General features: G+C 46.6%; 1 protein-coding gene across 1 annotated transcript; it reads left to right on the top strand.

The window, feature by feature from the left end:
• Nucleotides 1-1,083: 1,083 nt before the first annotated feature.
• SMIM2 (small integral membrane protein 2) lies at nucleotides 1,084-17,287 on the top strand. Its single transcript, XM_040266711.1, is given in 4 exon segments — nucleotides 1,084-1,179; nucleotides 16,933-16,986; nucleotides 16,989-17,133; nucleotides 17,136-17,287. Coding segments are annotated over 4 exon segments (447 nt in total).
• The last annotated feature ends 6,959 nt before the right edge of the window (nucleotides 17,288-24,246 follow it).

Genomic DNA, 24,246 nt, shown 5'->3' with positions numbered 1-24,246 from the left:
GGAAGATCCCCTGGAGAAGGGAAAGGCTACCCACTCCAGTATTCTCGCCTGGAGAATTCCATGGACTATATTGTCCAGAGGCTCGCAAAGAGTCGGATACAACTGAGCGACTTTCACTTTCACTTTCTAATTTGCTGCATGTAAAGCTTCTCTCTCTTCATTTGCAAACAAGGGGTCATAAGAGGCAAAGGCAGTGCTGTTCGAGGCCTTGAGTCATGCAAAGTACACATTGCAGCTTTGCATGCTAAGAGCCACTCAATAAAGAGCAGCTGATACCACATGATTACCATTCAGTTCCCATCCTATGCCATTTGATGCTACAGCCTGGAATGTTTCTGCCTTTTTCCTTTCTTCCTTCCTTTCTTTTTTATTTTTGGCTGTCTGAGTCTTCATTGCTGAGCATGGGGCTTTCTCTAGTTGCGGTGAGCGGAGACTGCTCTCTAGTTGCGGTACACAGTCTTCTCATTGTAGTGATTTCTCTTGTTGCACAGCATGGGCTCTACAGCGCAGGCTCAGTAGTTGGGGCACATGGGTTTAGTTGCCCCTTAGCAAGGGGATCTTCTTGGACAAGGGATCGGCCCCATGTCCTCTGCATTGTCAGACAGATTCTTAACCACTGCATCATCAAGGGAAGTCTCCTCAGCCTTTTTTCTTGTCCAGGTCGCCTTTGCATTTTATCTTCCTGATCTTGGGTCATTCACTGACCCTCATTCATGTATCACACAGAACCTTGCTGGGCTCATCCTTTCTTAGTCCTACTAATAGCATTAATTGTGAAAGGCGGTCAGTATTTTGTTTGCTTAAAAGTTGAACATAAAGTACAGAGTTTGCCTCCACTGCTTTTATAAAGAGAGCCTGAGCTATGGAAGTTTCCATTTGTTGTTCTATGGGACCACACAAAGGCCACTGGATTTGCTTCCAATTTTCTGAGAGCTGCCTGGGAATATCATTTTGTGGTCAAAGAAGATGAGCCAGCACCGATGCTCCTTCTGCCAGAAGTTCAAGAGGTCTCCCTTCCTTTCAGCTTGAGAAGATTATGCTGCTCAGAAATTAATTACTTTGGGATCTGACTGTTGTCTGACCATGAGTTATCCCTACTCGCTGCAGAAGCTGGGGTTCAAAGCTGCACTGTTGTTGCCTGACTGTGGATTTGCTAGTCAAGCATTTCTTACCATCTGTGTATGTGGTGGCAGCAAGTGCAAGGCTATGTGTACTCTGGGAAGTACTTTCTGTTTGATGTGTCTGATGCATTCCTGATGTAGTTTGAGAGTTCAAAGCCACTTCAAGTAACTCTTTTTTTTGCAACACGTGGGCTCAGTGATTGCAGCTCCTAGGTTTAGCTGTCCTGTGGCATGTGGAATCTTAGTTCCCATCAAAGGATCAAACCCACATCCACTGCATTGGAAGACAGATTATTGACCACTGGACCATCAGGGAAATCTCTCTACATAGCCTTTTGAGGAAAGGAGTTGTAAGAATACACCCAAACAAACAAACAAAAACATATTAAATGGCGTATTTTTCCATCTGGGCCTGCATTGAGTGTTAGGGCATCTTTAGGGTATCAGAGTATTGGGGTTTCCTTCTACCTTTTGCAAATGTTTGACCAGAGCATGGAGGTAACCAAGGTGAAAATAAAGGGAAGAGGTTATAGCCTGGGAGAGGTCCTATGGCTGAGAACGTAAGAGTGCATGGTAGAGGGGGAGGAGTGGAAACATGCTGTTCTCTACTCAGCTGTGTTTCCCCCAAATCCATATGCTGGGGTCCTAACCCCTGAGAAGGTGACGATGTCTGGAGACAGGGTCTTTGAAGAGCTGTTGCTTAGTCGCCAAGTCATGTCTGACTCTTTTGCCACCGCATGGACTGTAGCCCTGCAGGCTCCTCTGTCCATGGGATTTCCTAGGCAAGAATACTGGAGTGGGTTGCCATTTCCTCTGCCAGGGGAATCTTCCCAACCCAGATGGGATTGAATCTGTGTCTCCTGCATTTGCAGGCAGATTCTTTACCACTGAGCCACCTGAGAAGTCCCCTTTAAAGAGTTAATCAAGTTAACATGAGGTCATTAGAGTGGGCCCTAACACAATATGATGGTCGTCCTTGTAAGAAGAGGTCAGGAACGGACACACATAGAGGCTAGACAACGTGAAGACATAAGGAGGAGAAGACGGCCATCTACAAGCCAAGATGGGAGGGCTCCAAAGATGTCAACTCTGCTGACACCTTGGTCTCAGTCTTCCAGCTTTCAAAACTGTGAAAAAAGATATTTCTGTTTTTTTAGCTACCTAAGCTTGTACTACTAGAAACAGTTGCATGCATGCTAAGTAGCTTCAGTCACATCTGACTCTTATGGAGTCAAAAAAGAGTAGCCCACCCAGAGGAGACCTATGAACCATAGCCAGCCAGGCTCCTCTGTCCTTGGGATTCTCCAAGCAAGAGTACTAGAATGGGTTACCATGCCCTTCTCCAGGGGATCTTCCTGACCCGGGGATTGAACCTGCATCTCTTAAGTCTTTTGCATTAGCAAGCAGGTTCTTTACCACTAACACCACCTGGGAAACCCCCTAGAAATGGATAGACTTGCCTTATCCATGCAGAGCAACAAGTGAACATTTCACAAGTAAGGAAGTTTAGGAAAGCTGGGATAAAAGATTACATATCTCTAAAATATTGTGTATAGGTATGTTGGTATTTAAAGTTGCCCTATGCCTCTTACTCCTGAAATGCTTGTTCAAGTTTAAATAGTTCAAGATCTTGGGGTCAATCTCATTCAGAATCATACTCAAAACTCCTCCTTTTAAAAGAACATTAAATGGGTAATATTCAAACTCTTCTATCTGGGTATTCCTAAAAACAAGTAAGAAGAGGTAGATCCAGGGACTTCTCTGGTGGTTCAGTGGCTCAGGATCCACCTGCCAGTGAAGGGAATAGTGTTTCAACCCCTGGTCTTGAAAGATCCCACGTGCCACGGGGCAACTAAGCCCGAGCACCATAACTACTGAAGCTGTGACCAGAGAGTCTGCAATGCAACCAAAGATCCTGCATGGATCATCCCTTTAAAACCACACACACGGGGCCAGGGTTTGGGTGGGAGGCTCTTGCCAACCATCCCTGTGGAAGCCTCTTGTTTCTCCTTCACTGCCTTGCAGGGTATACTGACAACAGACTAGTAAAACCCAGGGTTTGCAAGAGGGCTGTATGGTGATGACTCAGTTGATTTACACTTATAACAGAAGCTCATATAATCTAAAATAAAGCTGCCTGTGTTAAAAAAAAAAAAAGATCTCACATGGCATGGGGATATCCCATGTGCCACAACTAAGACCTGACACAGCCAGATAAATAAAGAATATATATATATATATATATATATATATATATATTTTTTTTTTTTTTTTAAGAGTAGATGCAGCAGGGAATTAGCCTGCACCAGGAGCCTGGAGTAACCTGATTTTTTTTTAAAGTCAGGTTTATTAAGATGTAAGATGTACTTTACATAAAGTAAAATTCATCCTTTTAAATTATATAGCTAATTGCATTTTTACAAGTATATACAGTCATGTACAAAAAAGATCTTCATGACCCAGATAATCACGATGGTGTGATCACTCACCTAGAGCCAGACATCCTGGAATGTGAAGTCAAGTGGGTCTTAGAAAGCATCATTATGAACAAAGCTAGTGGAGGTGATGGAATTCCAATTGAGCTATTTCAAATCTTGGAAGATGATGCTATGAAAGTGCTGCACTCAATATGCCAGCAAATTTGGAAAACTCAGCAGTGGCCACAGGACTGGAATAGGTCAGTTTTCATTCCAATCCCAAAGAAAGGCAATCCCAAAGAATGCTCAAACTACCACACAATTGCACTCATCTCACATGTTAGTAAAGTAATGCTCAAAAGTCTCCAAGCCAGGCTTCAGCAATATGTGAACCATGAACTTCCAGATGTTCAAGCTGGTTTTAGAAAAGGCAGAGAAATCAGAGATCAAATTGCCAACATCTGCTGGATCATGGGAAAAGCAAGAGAGTTCCAGAAAAATATCTATTTCTGCTTTATTGACTATGCCAAAGCCTTTGACTGTGTGAATCACCATAAACTGTGGACAACTCTGAAAGAGATGGGAATACTAGACCACCTGACCTGCCTCTTGAGAAACCTACATTCAGGTCAGGAAGCAACAGTTAGAACTGGACATGGAACAACAGACTGGTTCCAAATAGGAAAAGGAGTACGTCAAGGCTGAATATTGTCACCCTGCTTATTTAACTTCTATGCAGAGTACATCATGAGAAATGCTGGGCTGGAAGAAGCACAAGCTGGAATCAAGATTGCCGGCAGAAATATCAATAACCTCAGATATGCAGATGACACCACCCTTATGGCAGAAAGTGAAGAGGAACTAAAAAGCCTCTTGATGAAAGTAAAAGAGGAGAATGAAAAAGTTGACTTAAAGCTCAACATTCAGAAAACGAAGATCATGGCATCTGGTTCCATCACTTCATGGGAAATAGATGGGGAAACAGTGGAAACAGTGTCAGACTTTATTTTTGGGGGCTCCAAAATCACTGCAGATGGTGATTGCAGCCAAGAAATTAAAAGACACTTACTCCTTGGAAGAAAAGTTATGACCAACCTAGATAGCATATTCTAAAGCAGAGATATTACTTTGCCGACTAAGGTCCGACTAGTCAAGGCTATGGTTTTTCCAGTGGTCCTGTATGGATGTGAGAGTTGAACTGTGAAGAAAGCTGAGCGCCGAAGAATTGATGCTTTTGAACTGTGATGTTGGAGAAGACTCTTGAGAGTCCCTTGGACTGCAAGGAGATCCAACCAGTCCATCCTAAAGGAGATCAGTCCTGAGTGTTCATTGGAAGGACTGATGCTAAAGCTGAAACTCCAATACTTTGGCCACCTCATGTGAAGAGTTGACTCATTGGAAAAGACCCTGATGCTGAGAGGGATTGGGGGCAGGAGGAGAAGGGGACAACAGAGGATGAGATGTCTGGATGGCATCACCGACTCGATGGACATGAGTTTGGATAAACTCCAGGAGATAGTGATGGACAGGGAGGCCTGGCGTGCTGCAATGCATGGGGTCGCAAAGAGTTGGACACGACTGACCAGCTAAACTGAACTGAATCATCATCACAGTCAAGATATAGAACATTTTCATCATCCCAGATGATGGGATGATTTCCTTGTGTACCACTGCAATTTCCTTCCTCTGCTCGTAGCCCCTGGCAAGCACTGAAATGAATTTTATGCTTATAATCTTCTCTTTATTAGAATGTCATGTAAGTGGATTCACATGTCTGGTCTCTTTCATTATTCTGAGGTCCAGTATTTAGGTTCTAAAATTTATTTGAATTTTATATTCAATACTGATATATATGATATATACACATTTAACATATATTTAAAATGCTAAATAATATACCCACATTTGTTTTAATACTGGGAAACATTTAAACCTACCTACACAGCTAGATTACTTAAACATGACCTGATAATAATTAGATAGAATGAATACCCCATGAAGATGCCCCATTTTCTAATTTAAAAAATATCAGTTAATTATAAAGATGTTGGGTTACAAGAGACCTCCAAGAAAGTTCAAAGAGGTATTCATTAAATACTGAAAAAGTATGGAACAGGGAAAAATGAGAGACAGCCTCCACCCCTTCTGTCAGAGGCTGAAATCAGAAATGCCTTCTTGGGGTTTGAGAGACAACACATTCTATAAGTAAAATCAGTGGAAAAAACTTTAATAAGAAAGATATCCAATGGGCTTCCCTGGTGGTCCAGTGGTTAAGAATCTGCCTTCCAATGCTGGGGACGCAGGTTTGATTTTTGGCCGGGGAACTAAGATCTGCTGTGCCAGGAGCAACTAAGCCCCACGCACCACAACTACTGGGCCCATGCACTCAGCACAACCAGAGGGGAGCCCACACACTGGAGCAAAGAGCTGCCCTCCACAGCTTAGATCCTGCGTGCTGCAACTAAGATGCTGCCATGCAGCCAAAAATAAAGCAATTAAATAACTTTTTTTTTTTTTTAAAGAAAGATATAGAAGCAGGCCACCTGATAATCTCAATAATGATGTATCATTGAAACATGCTGATACCCTAGAGTTCACTGTGTGGACAGGAGTCGCTGTGGATGTGGGGTCTCTGCTACCCACCAAACCAGCTCCTCACAACTGGAGGCTTTTCTGCTTGGTTGTTTCCCTGGGCCATGATGCATTCGTAGAAGATGCTTGAGATCTGTCTTTAGATTGCTGATCAGAAAAAGATCTTGTGCAGGGACTCCCCTGGTGGTCTAGTGGTTACTAATCTGCCTGCCGACACAGAGGTCATGGGTTCAATCCTTGGTCTTGGAAGATCACACCTGCAGAGGGGTAACTAAGCCGGAGCACCACAGCGACCAAAGCCCGAGCACCTAGAGCCTGTGCTCTGCAACAAGAGAAGACCTTGCGTCACAGTGAAGAGTAGCACCCACTCACCGCAAATAAAGTCCATATGCAACAAAGACCCAGTGCAGCTCCAAATAAAAACTAATCACTTGTTTTTAAAAAGAAATAGTTCTTGTGTTAAAAATAAAATGTTCTTTTGATGCAAGGTCTAAGCTCTGGATAAGATCAACACAAAGAAAGAGGAGAGGAAGAGGCTCCCACTCGGTCAACTAGACAGTGTACTTTCTGGGCTGTCTTTCCATACTCTCCTTACTGAATTCTTCAAGATCCCACTCACATATTTCCTCTTCTGTGCCCCCACCATGACCTGACCCCTAATGCAAGGCAGAATTGGACCTCTTATAACACTTGCACATAGAGTTACCACATTTTATGACAATTTGTTTTATATTTTATGTATATATATCATATGCAATCTTCCTGCAATGCGGGAAACCTGGGTTCACTCCCTGGGTTGGGAAGATTCCCCTGGAGGAGGACATAGCAACCTACTCCAGTTTTCTTGCCTGGAGAGTTCTTATGGACAGAGGAGCCTGGTGGGCTACAGTCCATGGGGTCGCAAAGAGTCGGACACGACTGAACAACAAAGCGCAGGACATGTCATGTGCTATGTCCTAACCCTTTATCCGTAGAGCCTGGCATTAAAGCAAATGCTTGCCCCTTACAATATATGATATGCCACATGAAACAGACCTGCCTCAATTAGACTTTGGAGAACCAAGCACTGGACTGTGCAGATGAAGAGCTAGTCTCCATTTTAATTTGTGTATCAGGCTTCATGTTTCCTACCAGTCTGCCAAGCTTTTGACCTAGATTCCTTCTCTGAGCCTATTTGCTTGGTCCAAGTGCAAACATAATTCCTGCTCTGACCCAGATCTACTGCTCCTACTTGTTTCAGCTCACCAGGGTCTCCTGCTTTGGCCTCATCTATGAAACCTGATGTGTGACTAAGGCAACCCTGGGGAAGAGCCAGGTGGGGCAAGCTGGCACTGCAAGGTCCCAGGGTGACATCCGACTCTCCTGGATGTCTGCAAGGCCACTGGGTGGGCCAACTGGAGTACGCTTTCAGGGGCTCCAGTGTACACCATGCTGCCTGCAGCGAATCCTGAGGTAGGGAGCAGGTGCAGACAGGGGCCAGAGTGGAGCCTGGAAGAGGTTGATTGGTTGGTCAGGATGTCTTGCTTGCCCCTCTGTCTGTTACCATTCCATGAAAGAGGTCTGGATGACACTAGAATAAGTGTGCAGGGGAAAGGAAAAGCAGATATATGTAGGTTCTAGCAAGGTTAAGGGATGAATTCTGTTTAGAACCAATTGCATGGGCATGTGTGAGTTCTCAGTCACTTCATTCATGTCTGACTCTTTGCAAGCCCATGTACTATAGCCCCCCAGGCTCCTCTGTCCATGGGGAGTCTCCAGGCAAGAATATTGGAGTGGGTTGCCATGACCTTCTCTAGGGGATCTTCCCAACCCAGGGATTGAACCCATGTCTCTTATGTCTCCTGCATTGGCAGGCGAGTTCTTTACCACTACTGCCATCTGTGAAAGAGTTAGAACCCATTAGGGCCTTTTTATTTCTCCTGGTGGGTTGACAAGGCTGCCCCCAAAAGATATATCCATGTCCTAACTCCTGTGAATGTGAACCTATTTGGAGAAAATTGTCTTTGTAGGTATAATTAAGGATCTCAGGATGAGGTCTTCCAGAATTTAGGGTGAATCTTAAGTCCTACGACAGGTGTCCTTAATAGAGATGGGTAGAGGAGGATTGACTTCCCTGGTGGCTCAGAGGTTAAAGCGTCTGCCTGCAATACGGGAGACCCAGGTTCAGTTTGTGACAGAGATGCAGAGAGGGAGAAGTCCACGTGAAGATGAATACAGAGACTAGAGTGATTCCTGCCACAAGCCAAGGAATGCCTGGAGTCACCAGAAGGTGGAAGAGGCACAGAATTCTCCCCCAGAGTTTTCAGAGGGAGATGGCCCTGCCAGTACCTTGGTTTCAGACTTCTGATTCCAGAGCTGTAAGAGAACAACTTTCTATTGTGTTAAGCCTCCAAGTGTGGGGTGTTTTGTATAGCAGTCCAGGAAAATTAATGCACCCCTCCTTTGTTCACTTATGAGAGAAATAGACATGCATTTGAATGTTTAGGTCAATGAGGAAGGTTTTCAGAGCATTAAGGAAAGAAGACAAAGCACAAGGAAGAGACTGGCTCAGAATCACACAGAAAAAACTCCTTTTCTCCCCCAAACATCAGTATAGACCCAAAGCATCCACTGGAAGAAAGTTTCTATTATTCCATTAAATTCGCCCTAGGAAAGTATTGAGTTGGCCAAAATGTTTGCTCAGGTTTCTCCATTACATCTTATGAAAAGCCCAAATGAACTTTTTGGTTAACCCAATTGTCCTCCACTTACAAAGGAAGTGATGATAATAGAAATATTAATAATAATTACAGGGAGTATGCCATATGTTAGGCACTGAATCAAGTGTTCTGCATATATCCTTTTTTTTTTTTTTTTCTGATGAGGCTCAGGATAATTAGGTATACCTTTACATTGTACTGGGTTTCCCTTGTGGCTCAGCTGGTAAAGAATCTGCCTGCAATGTGGGAGACCTGGGTTCGATCCCTGGGTTGGGATCCATGGGATCCCTGGGATCCCTGGAGAAGGGAAAGGCTACCCACTCCAGTATTCTTGCCTGGAGAATTCCATGAATGGTATAGGCCATGGGGTCGCAAAGAGTTGGACACAACTGAGCGACTTTCACTTCACTTTACATTGTACTTAGGGCTTCCCAGGCAGCTCAGTGATAAAGAATCTGCCTGTCAATGCAGGAGACACAGCCTCTATCCCTGTGTAGGGAAGATCCTCTGGAGAAGGAAATGACAACCCAATCCAGTATACCTGTCTGGGAAATCCCATGGAGAGAAGAGGCTGGCAGGTGACAGTCCATGGGATCGAACAAAGTCAGACACAACTGAACGACTAACAGTTTTACTTTACATTGTACTTATTATATGCCAAGCCCTGTTCTAAGAATTTTACAATTATTAACTCATTCAGTCCTCATAATAACCCTATGAAGGAGAAATTATTTCCACCTTACAGATGAGAAAAACCAAAGCCCAGAGGGGGACTGTAGGCGCTAGAATTCAAATCCATAAGTTTTGCCCCAAAGATTCTGCCCTTACCTGAAATTTACCCGATGGCCATAGGTAAAGGAAGTCTTGAATGCAAGTTCATCTGACCCCAAATCCCATGTATATTCCATAGACTGTACTGTATCTTAGGAAAAAGTGTGGAATCCCATTGTGAACAGTGGTCCTGCCCACATGACCAGCCCTGTCTGCCCTCTCAGTTACAGGTTCTGAAGCCAGAAAGGAAATCCTCCCTGTTGCTTACATAATCCTGAGCACAACTGCCAGTGTAGATGGAAGCTGAGACCTTCCTCCAGGCAAAGACTGGCACTGGCTTCATGGGCCAGTCTCTGGGAGATTGGAGGAAAGCTCTAGCCACCTCCCTCCCTCCCCCCTTGCCCTCCCCCATGCTGTCCTGGCCATGTTTACCCAGTTGTGTAACTGAAAGTTGTACTGTTTCAACAAATATTTACCAGGCATTTACTGCATGGTCTGCAATGTGGCAGATGGGATAAAGGCCAAGACCTAGGCAAAGCATGCACGGTCTCCAACTCAGAATGACAGGCGCCATCAAGGGAGAATAACAGTAACAGCCAATATTTGCAGAGTATTTGTTATGCTCTAGTCATTAAATTGGGTTGCCCAGAAAGTTCGTTTGGGTTTTCCTATATGATGTTACAGAAAATCCAAAAGAACTTTCTGGTCAGTCTGATACAATCCTGGGCTTCCCAGGTGGCTCAGTGGTAACAAATTTGCCTGCAATGTGGGAGGCCTGGCTTTGATCCCTGGGTCGAGAAGATCCCCTGGAGAAGGAAATGGCAACCCACTCCAGCATTCTGGCCTGGGAAATCCCATGGACAGGGGAGCCTGGTGGGCCACAGTCCATGGAGTAGCAAAGAGTAGGACACGACTTAGCAACTAAATAACAGCAACAAAGGAGAGTATGGTAGGGTTCCCAGGGCAGTTATCTCTTTAAACCTCTCAATTTTTCTCTACTTGAGAGGCTATTTCATGGTCCAGGCATGAGGAAACAGTAGCTTGGAATGAGACACAGCAGTAAGGAGGAGACTCAAGGAGATTTGGTGTGAGAAGCCTCAGATCTTGGTGATGTTTTTATTTAGAGATTAGGAACAAGAAAGGGAGAACAAAGGGTCAAAAATAGGGACGGGGGGCTTCCCTAGTGGCTCAGTGGTAAAGAATCCGACTACCGATGCAGAAGAGACAGGTTCAATCCCCGATCAACTAAGCCTGGTTCACCACACCTATTGAGCCTGTGGTTTAGAGCCAGAAAGTCACAACTACTGAGCCCACGTGCTACAACCATTAAAGCCGGTGCACCTAGAGTCCGTGCTCTGCAACAAAAGCCACCGCAATGAGAAGGCCATGCACTGCATCTGGAGAGCAGCCCCTGCTCGAAACAACTAGAGAGAGCCCAAGCAGCAGCGAAGACCTGGCACAACCAAAGGGAAAAAAAAAAGATGGGCATGGGAGTTCTTCACACTTCTTCTAGTGTTATCTGCACCCCCTGCAGTTTTATCTTCAGCAGCCTAATGAAGAAAGGGTTAGTTTCTGTCGTGTCCAACTCTTTGTGATCCCATGGACTCTTAGCAAGCCCACTAGGCTCCTCTGTCTATGGGATTCTCCAGGCAAGAATACTGGAGTGAGTTGCCATTCCCTTCTCCAGGGAATCTTCTGACAGAAGAATCTGCCAGCAGGTTTCTTTACTGTCTGAACCACCAGGGAAGCCCACTTTCTTTCTCTTTCATTATAGTTTCATTTAAATAGAGGCAAAAGAAAAATTTAGTACCACTCTTTGCAGTATCAAAAAGATGATGCTGAAGAAGTTATAAAAAAGAGATTAATTTTGGGGGGAAAGAGGGGTGGGGTGGAGAACGAAATGGCAACCCACTCCAGTATTCTTGCCTGGAGAATTCCATGGACAGATGAGCCTGGTGGGCTCCAGGCCATGGGGTCCAAAGAGTCGGACATGACTGAGTGACTATCACTTGGGGGGAAATTCCCCATCTCCACTCCAAACATTCTTCCCTCTGAATATTGCTCTTTAGGTTAATTGATTGGCCTTGTTGAAATAACCACATTTAGGTATTAAAAAAAATATATATTTAGAGGCTTAGGAAATTACACCAAGGGATTTTTCCATGCTTTGGGCAATGGGAAGCATAGCCACCCAGCATGCTAAATTTTGCAAAAGGAACTTTGTGGCTGGCTTCACCCTGGCCCTACCTCTTCTAAACGGAGTCAGGAGATGGCAGCAGTCGGAAATGGTCCCACTTTCCTGTTGCTCTGATTGGCTGGCTCGCAGTTCACCTCATATTCTTGGCATAATGACTGTGTTGTGGGATCTGACAGTTGCGACATCTAATCTGCCTCAAAGACTTTCCTCATGTCCAGGGAGTTCCACGGGACCTCCCTTAGTCTGGTGTAAGATCTAACCACAACCTTAATTAGTAGTCTTGAGAGAACCAGAGAGACTGTCTCCCACACTATGACTGTCCACTCAGCCCTGAATGAACAATTCAGCTCTTCACAGCTAATTCCCAAACAAGTGTCAAGCCCCGAGCATGAGTAAACTAATTCTGTGCTTTGCACAACACAGCCCAGGCATGCCGCTCCTATTTTGCTTCTTAGGCAGCGTTTTACACTCATTTGCAGACTGAGTAAAACTTTCTCTGGTACCTTCTCTGACTCACAAGAGCACCAACTTAATCCACGGTAATAACAGAGTATTCTATTTAGCTGTACTTGTGAAAGAGGCAGCATCAAGGTTGCTTAGCAGCAGACATTGGTTTATTAAAAACAACTGTCTGTCTGCGAGGAAATCACCTCCTCATTTTCCTATGGATTCATGTCTTCCACGTGATTGTTGACTGAATGGCTCAAAAGAGTCTCTTTGGATGTGATGGGGGTGGAGGGGGGACTGAAGAGCAAAATGGCCAGGAAAGACTCAACATTAGAAAGAAGTTGAGATGCCTTGAAGCAATTAGGGGGACTGCATTTCCTCTGTCTAAAAAGTTGCAGGACCTCAGCACAGCTGTGTGTCCCGTGTTCTGCCATTGGGTTTCATGTGAGCTCCAGCAGGAGGAGAGAGCTCTCAGCGCTCAGAGAGAGAGAAGGGACAGCTCAGCGGGGACTTGAGGATAATCAAGCTAGGAAACGACGCAGACTTGAGTTATCACCTCTGACCCGGAGGACCATAAGTGCCAAACTCATTTTGTTAAACTTCTTAGACTAACAGTTAACAATTATGCTCACGGGGCTGGGAAGGTATGGAAAATGGTAAAGCTACTTGTGTCAGGGGGGTGGAGAGGGAGAATCATTGACATTTATTGGACGATTGTTATATGCTAGCCACTGTTTAAAGCATTTTTGGTACATAAAAATAATTGCTATTAGTTTAACATTGTCTCAAAAGATGAGAAACCAAGACTTTGAGAGGTTAAGTTCATGAATTTGGTTGCCTGTAAGTTTTAGATTTGCAATGGAGTAGAGTCTAGACCAGGAGAAGGCAATGGCACCCCACTCCAGTACTCTTGCCTGGAAAATCCCAGGGACAGCGGAGCCTGGTGGGCTGCCGTCTATGGGGTCACACAGAGTTGGACACGACTGAAGTGACTTAGCAGCAGCAGCAGAGTCTAGACCTGTGTGTTTAGACCACACTGCCATGATCCCATAGTTCAAAGAGGTCAGAGGAAGCTGTGATGCTGACCAGGATGGAGCAGGGATGGGATCTGAAACCTGACAACCAATATTCCTATCCATTTTCCTAGGTAGTCCCTCACTTATCAGATAATTGTGACCATGGGGTATATTGTGGTCCTCAACTGTCAGATCTTCCCATTTTTTCAAGCTTCTCTGAATTTATCAATAAGAAAATTTTGAATTTTTTAATTGTTGGAAATATCTTTTTAATGTTTTTGTAAGACCAATTTCAGGTCAGCAATTGAATGCAGATTGAATGGGATGGAGGATTACTTCCTGACCAAAGTCATTAGGTCATCGCTCACCCTGCAGCCCTGCCTACATGCTGGGGAAGCCTGCACCAAGGAAGCAGAAATGGAAACAGGAACCTACACACTCCCATTCCATTACAGGAAGTGCCTTTTGGGGAAGCACTGAAACGTTGGGTCATCAGAGGGAGTTTATTCACCTGCTGCTGCTAAGTCGCTTCAGTCATGTCTGACTCTGTGTGACCCCATAGACGGCAGCCCGCCAGGCTCCCCTGTCCCTGGGATTCTCCAGGCAAGAAGACTGGAGTGGATTGCCATTTCCTTCTCCAATGCATGACAGTGAAAAGTGAAAGTGAAGTTGCTCAGTCGTGTCTGATTCTTTGTAACCCCATTGACTGCAGCCCACCAGGCGCCTCCATCCATGGGATTTTCCAGGCAAGAGTACTGGAGTGGGGTGCCATTGCCTAGGCTTTGCTAATTTCACCAGAAAACTAGGGGAATTGTGGATTTTAGATTTGCAATGGAGTAGAGTCTAGACCTGTGTGTTTAGACAACATTGCCATGATCCCATAGTTCAAAGAGGTCAGAGGAAGCTGTGATGCTGACCAGGATGGATCAAGCTCTAGGACACTGAGAACCAGGTAGACCCACGATAGTTAGAGACAAAGGAAGTCTCACTCCCCATATCAGAGGAAAACTTCTCATTATGGACAGTCACCATTTAGAAAACATTTTTATGTAGAACAACAGCTTGCAGATTGACATGCATTTGAACACAATAGTGTGGCATTTGAGCAGCCTTATATAATCTTGGGAGGCAGGCATCAGAGTTCCTATTCTCTCCATTCTATAGATGAGAAAACTGAGCTTGCAAGTAGTTTAGGTCACAGAGCTGAGTCTTGGACTCTGTTCTCTTGAAAGTGAAAGTCGTTCAGTTATGTCTGACTCTTTGCGACCCCAGGGACTATACAGTCCATGGAATTCTTGAGGCCAGAATACTGGAGTGGGTAGCCTTTCCATGAATCTCTGGAAACTCTACAGAGAGTGGGGGGAGGGATGTCAGTGGGGTCTTATCACTGAGCAGCCATCTCAGAAGCTGGAGCCCTAGGCATGGAGCATTAGGGACCCCTGAAACATAGACTGGAGCAGAGGCCTGGGGTTGGGAATGCCATGAATGTTGGGGCACCAAAGAGATCCATTAGGGACTTGCCTAGTGGTCCAGTGGCTAAGACTCTGAGCTTTCAATGCCGGAGGCCCAAGGTTCAATCCCTGGTCAGGGAACTAGATACCACATGCTGCAACCAAGATTGAAGATCCTGAGTTTCGCAATTAAGACCCAGAGTGGGCAAATGAAATAAATAAATGCAAAATTTGAAAAAAGAGATACACTAGATTTGGGGCTTCCCTGGTGACTCAGATGGTAAAGAATTTGCCTGCAATTCAGGAGACCCAGGTTCTATCCCTGGGTGGGGAAGATCTCCTGGAGAAGGAAATGGCTATCCATTCCAGTATTCTTGTCTTGAGAATTCCATGGACAGAGGAGTCTGGCAGTCGGATCAGACAGGACTGAACAACTAACACGCTTTTTCAACACACACTAGATCTGAAGGCAATCTGTGTGTGCACCCTCTGCTGGGGCTGTGTCCCTGCGATCACATCTCCAATCTGATCACTGCTTGTCTCCCTCATCCTGATTGCTCCCGACTGGTGCTCTGGGGTGCCATGGGGCTGAAATGATCTCAGAGCCCTGAGAGGGCTCATGCTTCTCTGCTGTGTGCTACCACGTGAAGCAGGATGATATTGTACCACTTTTGATGCTGTTTAGATAGCTTGTCCATTATAGATGATTATTCCACGAGTATAACTGTAATGTATTCTTATACGTCTGAATTTAACTAAGAACCTTTATCTCGCCAGCATAGATGTGCGTTTACTGTTTCTGGCCAGGTCAGACAAAGAAGCTGGAAGACAGATTTTTGAATTTGGGCTAATTTCCCCGATCTTTTAAACCTTGGGCCCTAGCTCTGAGATGGAGATGTATGATCTTGACATGCTGTCTTCAACCACTCTCTGGTCACTGGGGAAAACACAGAGCCACTGCTCCCAGGAGTCAGAGCTGTCCCCTGCAACATCACTGGGATCCTCATGGGATTCAGAGGATTGCTTAATTTTCAATATTTAGAGGATCTGGGTGCCAGGATCACCCCAGCTTTTCTTAATCATCTCATGACTTGGGAGGGCTGGTGATGAGATTCAGTCTTCTGTACTGTGGTCCATTTCTGATGAGTTTGGCCCTCGGAGACTCAAAGGGCACTGTGGGCTCTACTTTTTGTGTTCCAAAAGGACTCAGACCAGAAGCTCATGTATTGGGTTGGCCAATAATTTCATTCCCATTTTTCCATTGAATCTAATAAAAAGCCCAAATGAACTTTTTGGCCAACCCAATACTATTTGTGCTGTAGTTTCTGTTTAGCAATACCTCATCTTTGATGCTGATACTGTTTAAAAATAAAGGAAGGTTCAGGAACACTGACAATTGTTACCAAGGGCACTTCTCACAGCCCTTGCCTCTCTGCGTATGTGATGGCCACATCACCTGCACCTGGGGCGATCAGAGCCTGCACCCTTTAATCACCTCTCAAGTGCTCACCCCAGCTGTTGGCTCAGACTTAAACATCCAGGTTAGGGAACATTGCCTCTCTGGTGCATGTGGTAATTAGGAGATTAGGGCTCTCTTGAGATTCTGGACTTCATTTAGGGTGGAGAGTTTGGGAAGCAGGGATGAAGGGATGGCAGCATCAATCTGTCCATCTATTCACACATCGGTCCAGTCTTCTCTTACCTAGTGACTGGGTACTGTGTGTGTGCCATGTGCCAAGCTGGGTGCTGTGCATTCAGTGGTGAGCAGAGAAGACCCCCATCTCAAGGAGCAGCTTCTGTTTCAATAGAGCAGCCCAAGCAACTTCATCTGCTATTATTTCAGGTGTATTCATTGCCAAGAGTCTGTAGGTGTCTAGGGACTTCATTAAAGTTTTGGACCTCAGTAAGCTCTGTATCCTCTCTGCTCCTTTGGAGCCCTGCCCTTGAATGGGCTGGGCCCTCAACGTGCCACCATTAGCACTTTCCAGAAGGGGAGGGGCTGGGCCTAGGGCCCCAGTGACTGTGTCATCCTCAGCTCTGGCCACAGAGGCTTCTGAAGCTGAGCTGTGAACATGTTGCTAGGCTGTGGCTTTTTTTTTTTTTTTTAATAAACAAGGCTTGGGCTTAATTTAGAAATCTGCTTTTGCTTTTTCTTTCTTTTTTTCCCAGCGTCATCTGGCTGTCTGGCACCGTCAGAGAATTGCATTTCTGACCCAAGTAGAGCTCCCGAGTGAATGGGGGCAGGAAAGAGTTTGGGGAGAGGACTGATGCCAGCCCAGGCTGCCCCACGGGGAGGCGGAAACACGTGGGCCTGCTATTAGCATCCTGTTCGGCTTTTGGACGAGTGTCATTTGTGACACCTACATAGTCCTCTCTTGGAACAAGAGGATTCAAAGCAGCCCTGGTGCGAGTGCCTCTTCTGCTTACCACACCCCGGCATACAGCAGAACAGAAGGCAAAGCTGCACAAAAGAGGACCAGAGTCAGGCGCCAGAAGCAGATGACATCCAGACTTTCAGCTCTTTGGATGCATCTATTTCAATAAAGTCACTTTTTTTTGCTGCTATTTTAACATGAGGATATTTTGATTTGGCCTAAAAATTCAACCAATAAATGTTAGTTTTTCAGCACAGGGAATATAGCCAGTATTTTATAATACCTTTAAATGGAGTGTAATCAATAAAAGGGCTTACCAGGTGGCTCATGGGTAAAGAAGCTGCCTGCTAATGCAAGAGACACAGAAGACATGGGTTCAGTCCCTGGGTTGGGAAGATCCCCCTGGAGCAGGAAATGACGTTCCAATATTCTTGCCTTTGGACAGGAAAAATTAGGCAGAGAAGCCTGGTGGACTCCAATCCACAGGGTCACAAAGAGTCACTCACAAAATCTATAAAAATAATTGAATCAGTGTGTTGTACACTGGAAACTAATATAACATTGTAAATCAACTATACTTCAATAAGAAGTAAGTTTAAATAAATGATAGGTAAAATGGGCATTTTATACTCCATCGGTAAGTTTTATCCTAACCCTGAGATTTGCTCTATTGCCAATCCTACCTCTAGGCATCAAGGTGTATGGATCTAGTACAGGTAAGTGAAAAGTGTGGTTGAAGTTCAAAGTGGGAGCAATATCAGGGATCAGGTAATGGTCCAGGAAGGAAGGAATGTCAGGAATAAGGTGCCCGTAAGAACTGGAAGCAGATCAGGAGTAGAGAAGCATTGAGAGGTCTCCAAAGTCAACGAAAGTGTCAATCCAACTGAAAAAGAAGAGTCAGAGATTGAGTGAGGGCTGGGGAATTGTTTAGAAACATACAATTCTGTGAGCTTGCATTTCGGCTTTCTTGTTTTGAGGCTGTGTTAGAACAGCTGCATGAAATTGTTGGGCAAGAAAATAGTCCCCTTAGGATTCAGAACAGCTCATTTTGGCTCCTCCAGGGGAAAAGTCTGACTCATAAATGTCTATGCATTTCACTCGAGGGCTTGTTTGAGCCTTAATTTCTCCATATACCAGGCAGGTGACTGTGTCTACCCTTCCTCTCTCCCCACCTGTGTTCTTCCTCCAAGAGACAGAACTCAGAATGAGCCAGCAGCTCGTAAACTCCTTCGAGGCATTTGGAGACGATGCTTGCATAACTAGTGGGTAACTAGTCTGAATGAGTGCCCCGTGAGTCAAGGGTTTCCGAGTCGGGCAAGCGTAGCCATCCCTGCCGGGTGATTCCACAATGATGCCTTTGGTTGGAATGTACACTGTTGATGATGAATCTGTTCTTGCCAGTGCACAGAATTCCATCTTCACCCAGATGCTATCAGCATGAGGCTTCCCAGGTGGCGAGTGGTAAAGAACCTATCTGTCAATGTAGGAGAAGTAGAGACGTAGGTTCCATCCCTGGGTCAGGAAGATCCCCTGGAGGAGGAAATGGCAGCCTACTCCACTCCAGTATTCTTGCCTGGGAAATGCCACGGACAGAGGAGCCTGGCAGGCTATAGTCCATAGGGTGGCAAAAAGAGTCGGCCGTGACTTAGGGATTAAACAACAACAACAAAATCAGTGTGAGGAGTGTACACACGAGTACTCAGGGATTAGATGGGGGAAGAGTTGAAAAGAATCTGACACTTGTTCCTGCCTCTAAACCTCCACTGTACAAAGAACCATGGCAACATGTTTATGCCCAGCCATCAACTCCCCTTGGCCAGTGAAGAAATTTTTCCAGATTCTTCTGCCATTTGTCAAATGTGCCAAAGTCCCCGGAGGCAGATCCGGTGTAACTGAAGGTGGAGGGAAGGGAGGACTTTCTCTGCCAGGTTTCCCTAATTTCTGTGTTGATCTTTCACATCACACAGTGAAGCCTCACGGAGGTGGGGATGGCGTGTCCTTCCACGATTGGCACAAGAAGGCAGCAGGTCTGGGGCCTCAGCTTCCAGAATCCTGACCTGGGGCCGCCACGTGGCTGGGCAGGGACCCTCCTCTGAGCCCTCAGAGCGGAGGCCAAGGGCAGGAAGAGCTCATGTGTCTCTGCACCCTGTTGACCCAGCCTCTCCTTCAGGTGCTGGCAGCCCCATCCCTGATCTAGGAGCCAAGACACCAACCATCTCCCTGGTAGAGTTAATCTTCGTTCCTGCCATGAATGCATCTTTCTTTGTTACTACTCACCCTGCCCCTGGCTGCAGATTTCTGATGGATGCCTTTCTCAGGCGTTGTGTTTTGATTCTCTCCTCACATTTACTCCCAAGTGCCAAGAACAACTCTGTTCCAGCAGGAGGATGTTTTTGGCTTATAAATGAGAGGGAGCAGTAATTTCTCTGCATGAGCATTCTTGGGATTTACGTGCAGATTAATTCTGGGCACTGTCTAGAGGCTCCCCCAAGTCTCCCTACTAAACAGCATGTTTCTGTTGCAAAGAATTACTCTGCTTTCACTGCTTGTAGCTGGAGGATGATAAGAGCTTTTCTTTCAGAGCCCAGTAGAAGGACTCAGCACCCCCTACTCCCCCCAGACCTTGGCTGAGTCCAGACTGAACAACAGGATGTGTATTGTTACCATGGTTACAGCTCCACGCCTCGTCCCTAGTATTTGTGAGCTAAACCTTGAGACCTCTTCTGAAACCCTTGGTTTTTCCAGCCCTGGGTGGTGGGGGGAGGGTGTGTGTGTGTGTGTGGCATCACCCCTTGGGCCTGCCCTCCCTGAGCCACTGACAAGCCCTCTCGGGTATAGCGGGAGTCAGGTCCAACTGACGCTAGATTCTCTGTTGTCTTCGAGTCAGACTTAATGACACTTCCTTCTCGATAGTCCCCATCGTGGTTTGGGAAAAGTTGTGTTGCCTGATCTGCCGCTTTGTACAGGAATTTGCTGCTGTACATAGAACTAAATTTAGAGACAGGAGGGGTCATGCCTCACCCAGGCAGTAAGCAAGCCCGCCTGCCCTATCCTTTCCCCAGATGGGGGACTACTACTTCCGAGAGTGGCCAAGTCCTAGACTTGCTCTGCCTGGATCTCCTGCAAACAAAGGCCTCATCCCGTCTAGACCGGAAGACATTCTCCCCTTCCAGAACAAGGTGCTGCCCTTGGGGGTGAGGCTGTGAAAGATCGGCCAGCAAGACTCCCTGCCTTAGGGGCTAAAGCCAAGTCACGACCACATGGCTGAACAAGAGCCACCTTAAGTATGAAGGTGCTTCCAGGGACACAAGGCTCCTTTGAGTCCCAACACAGCTCTTGGAGGTAAACAAGGCAGGTGTTATTACTTCGATTTACCGATGGGGAAACTAAATTTCAGAAAGTTTCGTTAACTTCTTTAGGGTCGATTAAGCAAATCACTGGTGGACTTGAGAAACCTCAAATTCCTGACATCTGTTCCAGTTTTCTCCATGACTCCATGCTGCACTTCAGCAGGGCTTGAGCAAGCATCAAACAGCGCAAGTTCTGGCCCTTCCAGCTGGGAAGGGGCTGGCTGGAAGCTGGCACGAGCTTCCATCGGTGGGGCCAGGACCCTGGAGGCTGTCAGTGCCGCTTCCACTTGCTGTAGAGAGAAGCGAGGCTGCCTGTCTTGGAGGGGCTGAGACCATTTAGGTGCTTGCTGTTTATGAGGCTGTAGTGAGAGGGATGGAATTGAAAGAGAGAAAGGTGGATCAAGGAGGAGAGTGTGTGTGTGTGCACTTGTGTGTGTACACACACACCACACACACACAGCCTGCATTCACAGGTGACGAACAGCTGCTCTGCTGTGATGGCCATTGAAGACAAGTGGAATAGATCCCCTTGGAGGTCATCTGCAGCTTCTGGAGGACACACTGTGGCTTCTTGCCTCAGGCTTCAGCAGCCCCTGCCTGAAGGCTTCCCCTGGCCATGGGAATTTGCTGAGGTAAAGAACCCGCCTACCAATGCAGGAGACGTAAGAGATGTAGGTTTGATTCCTGGGTTGGGAAGATGCCCTGGAGAAGGAAATGACAACCTACTGGAGAATCCCATTGACAGAGGAGCCTGGCATTCTGCAGGCCTTGGGGTCAAAGAGTTGGACACGACTGAGCGACTCAGCATGCAGGCACCTGAGTGGGGCAGCCTAAAAAAGCCCCAGAGCTAAAGGTCCTTATTGTTATTGTTAGTTGCTCGGTTGTGTCTGACTCTATGCAACCCCATGGACTGCAGTACGCTAGACTTCCCTGTCCTTCACTATCTCCTGGAGCTTGCTCAAGCTCATGTCCATCCAGTCAATGATGCCATCCAACCATCTTATCCTCTGTCACCCCCTTCTCCTCCTGCCTTCAATCTTTCCCAGAATCAGGGTCTTTTCTAAAGAATCAGCTCTACGCATTAGGTGGCCGAAGTATAGGAGCTTCAGCATCTGTCCTTCCAATGAATATTCAGTGTTGATTTCCTTTAGGATTGACTGGTTTCATCTCCTTCCAGTGCAGGGTACTCAAGAGTCTTCTCTAGCACCACAGGCACTGGTTAAGACCCAATGAGGAATGGAGTTGGGAGGATATGTCCCTGATTCCTTGCCTGTTGATAAGACAATTGAGGTGTTTTCGAGAAGGATCCCAGTGGGAATGGACCCCAGTGCTCTGAGCAGCAACTTGCTTATAATGTCAACTTTTCGGTTCTTCTCTCTTCTATCTTGCTTCCCAATCCTTCACTGTGTTTCTAGGAATCATCTCCCCCCAAAACTCTGGGCAACCAGATTCCTGTTTCAGGCCTGAAAACTAAGACCATGGGCTCCTAACAAGCTTCTGCTTCCCAGGAGCATCTTGTATACAGTGGGCTTTCAGCACAGCCAGCATCCTGCTGAGAGTGGCAGTGTGCATACCCTGGCGGGCACTGCTCCTTTTCAGTCATCAGACAGGCAGCCTGTGGTTCTGCTACAATGATGGAGTTCTTTAAGCTGGAAGAGTCTCTCTGCCTGTGTATCCAGGAAGGGCCCCTGCATCAGGGCTGCGTGGGGAAGAAACAGAGAACCTGGGGTTGCAAAGAGTCAGACATGACTGAAGTGGCTTAGCATGAGTAGCGTCATAATCGCTCCCTTTCCTGAGCAGGGCTGCGTCATCTTGCTCTCTGCATGCGTGTGTGCGCAGTCGCTCAGCCGTGTCCAACTCTTTTTGACCCTGTGGACTGTGACCCGCTGGGCTTCTCTGTCCATGGAATTCTCCAGGCAAGAATGCTGGAGTGGGTTGTCATGCCCTTCTCTGGGGGAACTTCCTTCCCCGGGGATTGAATCTGCATCTCCTGCATTGCTGGCAGATTCTTTACCACTGAGGCCCCGGGGAAGCTCCACATTGCTCTCAAAATTCCTCTTAATGCAGCAGCAAATCTCGGTAGCGAGGGAGGCAGAGCCAGGGCTCTCCAAAGGGGAGCGGGCTCCTGGATGCCACTGATCCATGGGTCCTTCTGGGTCCAGCAGACAGTGGACCCCACTGGCAACCAGGCAGACACGTGGAAGCAAACGTGCGCTTCTAACATTTTGTAACCTGCCTCCCACAGAGCAGAAGGCACGCTTTCTCCTGCGTTGTTCCCTGCCTTGTTCTTGACATTTTTAATGTGCTGAGCTTACAGGCGACTCTGCATTCCTGCCACCACCCACTTGAATTGGCTCCTGGTCGCTCCAGGCCTGAGGATCCCAGCCACGTGCTACACCCCAAAGAACATTCTCCCACTCCCCAACCCCCTTTTTGGACGAGCCTCCCTCCTCCTCACCTTGACATTTAGGGCCTGCTGCTTTTTCTCCTCTCTTCCTCCAATAAATCGGGGCCAGTCAAGACTCACTGTATCCTTGGCAGGTCTGGGGCAGCTGCTGCTGGGATAAGGTGGCTTTGCTGCAGGCCTCTGATGAAAAGCAAACACAGCCCATCTTGCCTGGCTTTGCAGCCGTGTGAAACCTGAAGCAGAAGACCCAGGTTCCATTTCCAGGCCCTGGTCTGACCTGCCCAAAGCCGAGCGTACCTTCCAAGTTCTGCTTAAACCAAATCCAGCAATGCTGTCCCTCTTCCAGGTCCTTCCTAGTTTGCAGCTCAGATTGAGCTGCTGGTTGAGCTTGATCGCCCTCAGGGGGGCTGGCGTGGAGCAGGGTCCTCAGCAGCCTAAGGAATACAGAGGCTGGGCCATTTCCGCCTGTCCCCCACAATCTCCCAGGGCCACATTCAGGGTGGGGCTTTCATTCAGCCTGTGAGTGGAGGGAAGCATTTTTAGTCCAAAGTGTCAGACACTAAGCAATGCCTGAGGGTATGTATGTACAAGACGACAAAGTCATCAAATAGGTTGCCAGGATGTATTGTACAACGTGGGGAGCATAGCCAATATTTTGTAGTAACTGCAAAAGGAAAGAGACCCTTAAAAATTGAATAAAAATTTTTTAATTAATTTTTTTTTAAAAAGAGAGCAAAGGAGAGAAAGGGACACAGAGTAAATGGGAAAAAGATGGGAAAGGAGGAAAAGCAGTCTATGAAGTCAGAGTGATGCGGAGGAGGGGCTGAGCACCACCCACAAGGCTTTGAGCGGCACCGATGCCATCTGTCACCCATTCCTGCTTCAAAGTGGCATCAGGAGCTGGTGAGTACATTTACTGGCTCCACAGAAAACACACAGCTCCAACTGTAGAACCATGTTGCCTCCAAGGTTCCCTGGAGTGGGCACGAGTGTGAACTTCCTTACTCAACCACAAGACCTCTTAACCTAAGGACTCTAAAATGCTTCAGAAAACATGAAATCACTTGTGTAAATGCAAGATGGTATGTTTTTTTTCCTCTGATCTTACTTTAAGACCTGAACCTTCTTTTAAGAATACTTAGAAGGTGGTTAAAGGCTACCCTGGTGGCTCTGTTGGTAGAGAATCTGCCTGCAATACAGGAGACCTGGGATCAATCCCTGGCTTGGGAAGATTGCCTGGAGGGGGGCATGGCAACCCAATCCAGTATTCTTGCCTGGAGAATCCCATGGACAGAGGAGCCTGGTGGGCTCCAGTCCATGGGGTCACGAAGAGTCAGACACGATGGAGCGACTAACACCTTCACGTTCACTTTCAGGAGATTGTTAAAGGAAGAAACCATGAC

Source organism: Oryx dammah, unplaced genomic scaffold, assembly GCF_014754425.2.
Source record: "Oryx dammah isolate SB20612 unplaced genomic scaffold, SCBI_Odam_1.1 HiC_scaffold_24, whole genome shotgun sequence".
NCBI classification, from domain to species: domain Eukaryota; kingdom Metazoa; phylum Chordata; class Mammalia; order Artiodactyla; family Bovidae; genus Oryx; species Oryx dammah.
This window is presented reverse-complemented; position numbering and strand designations above follow the sequence as displayed.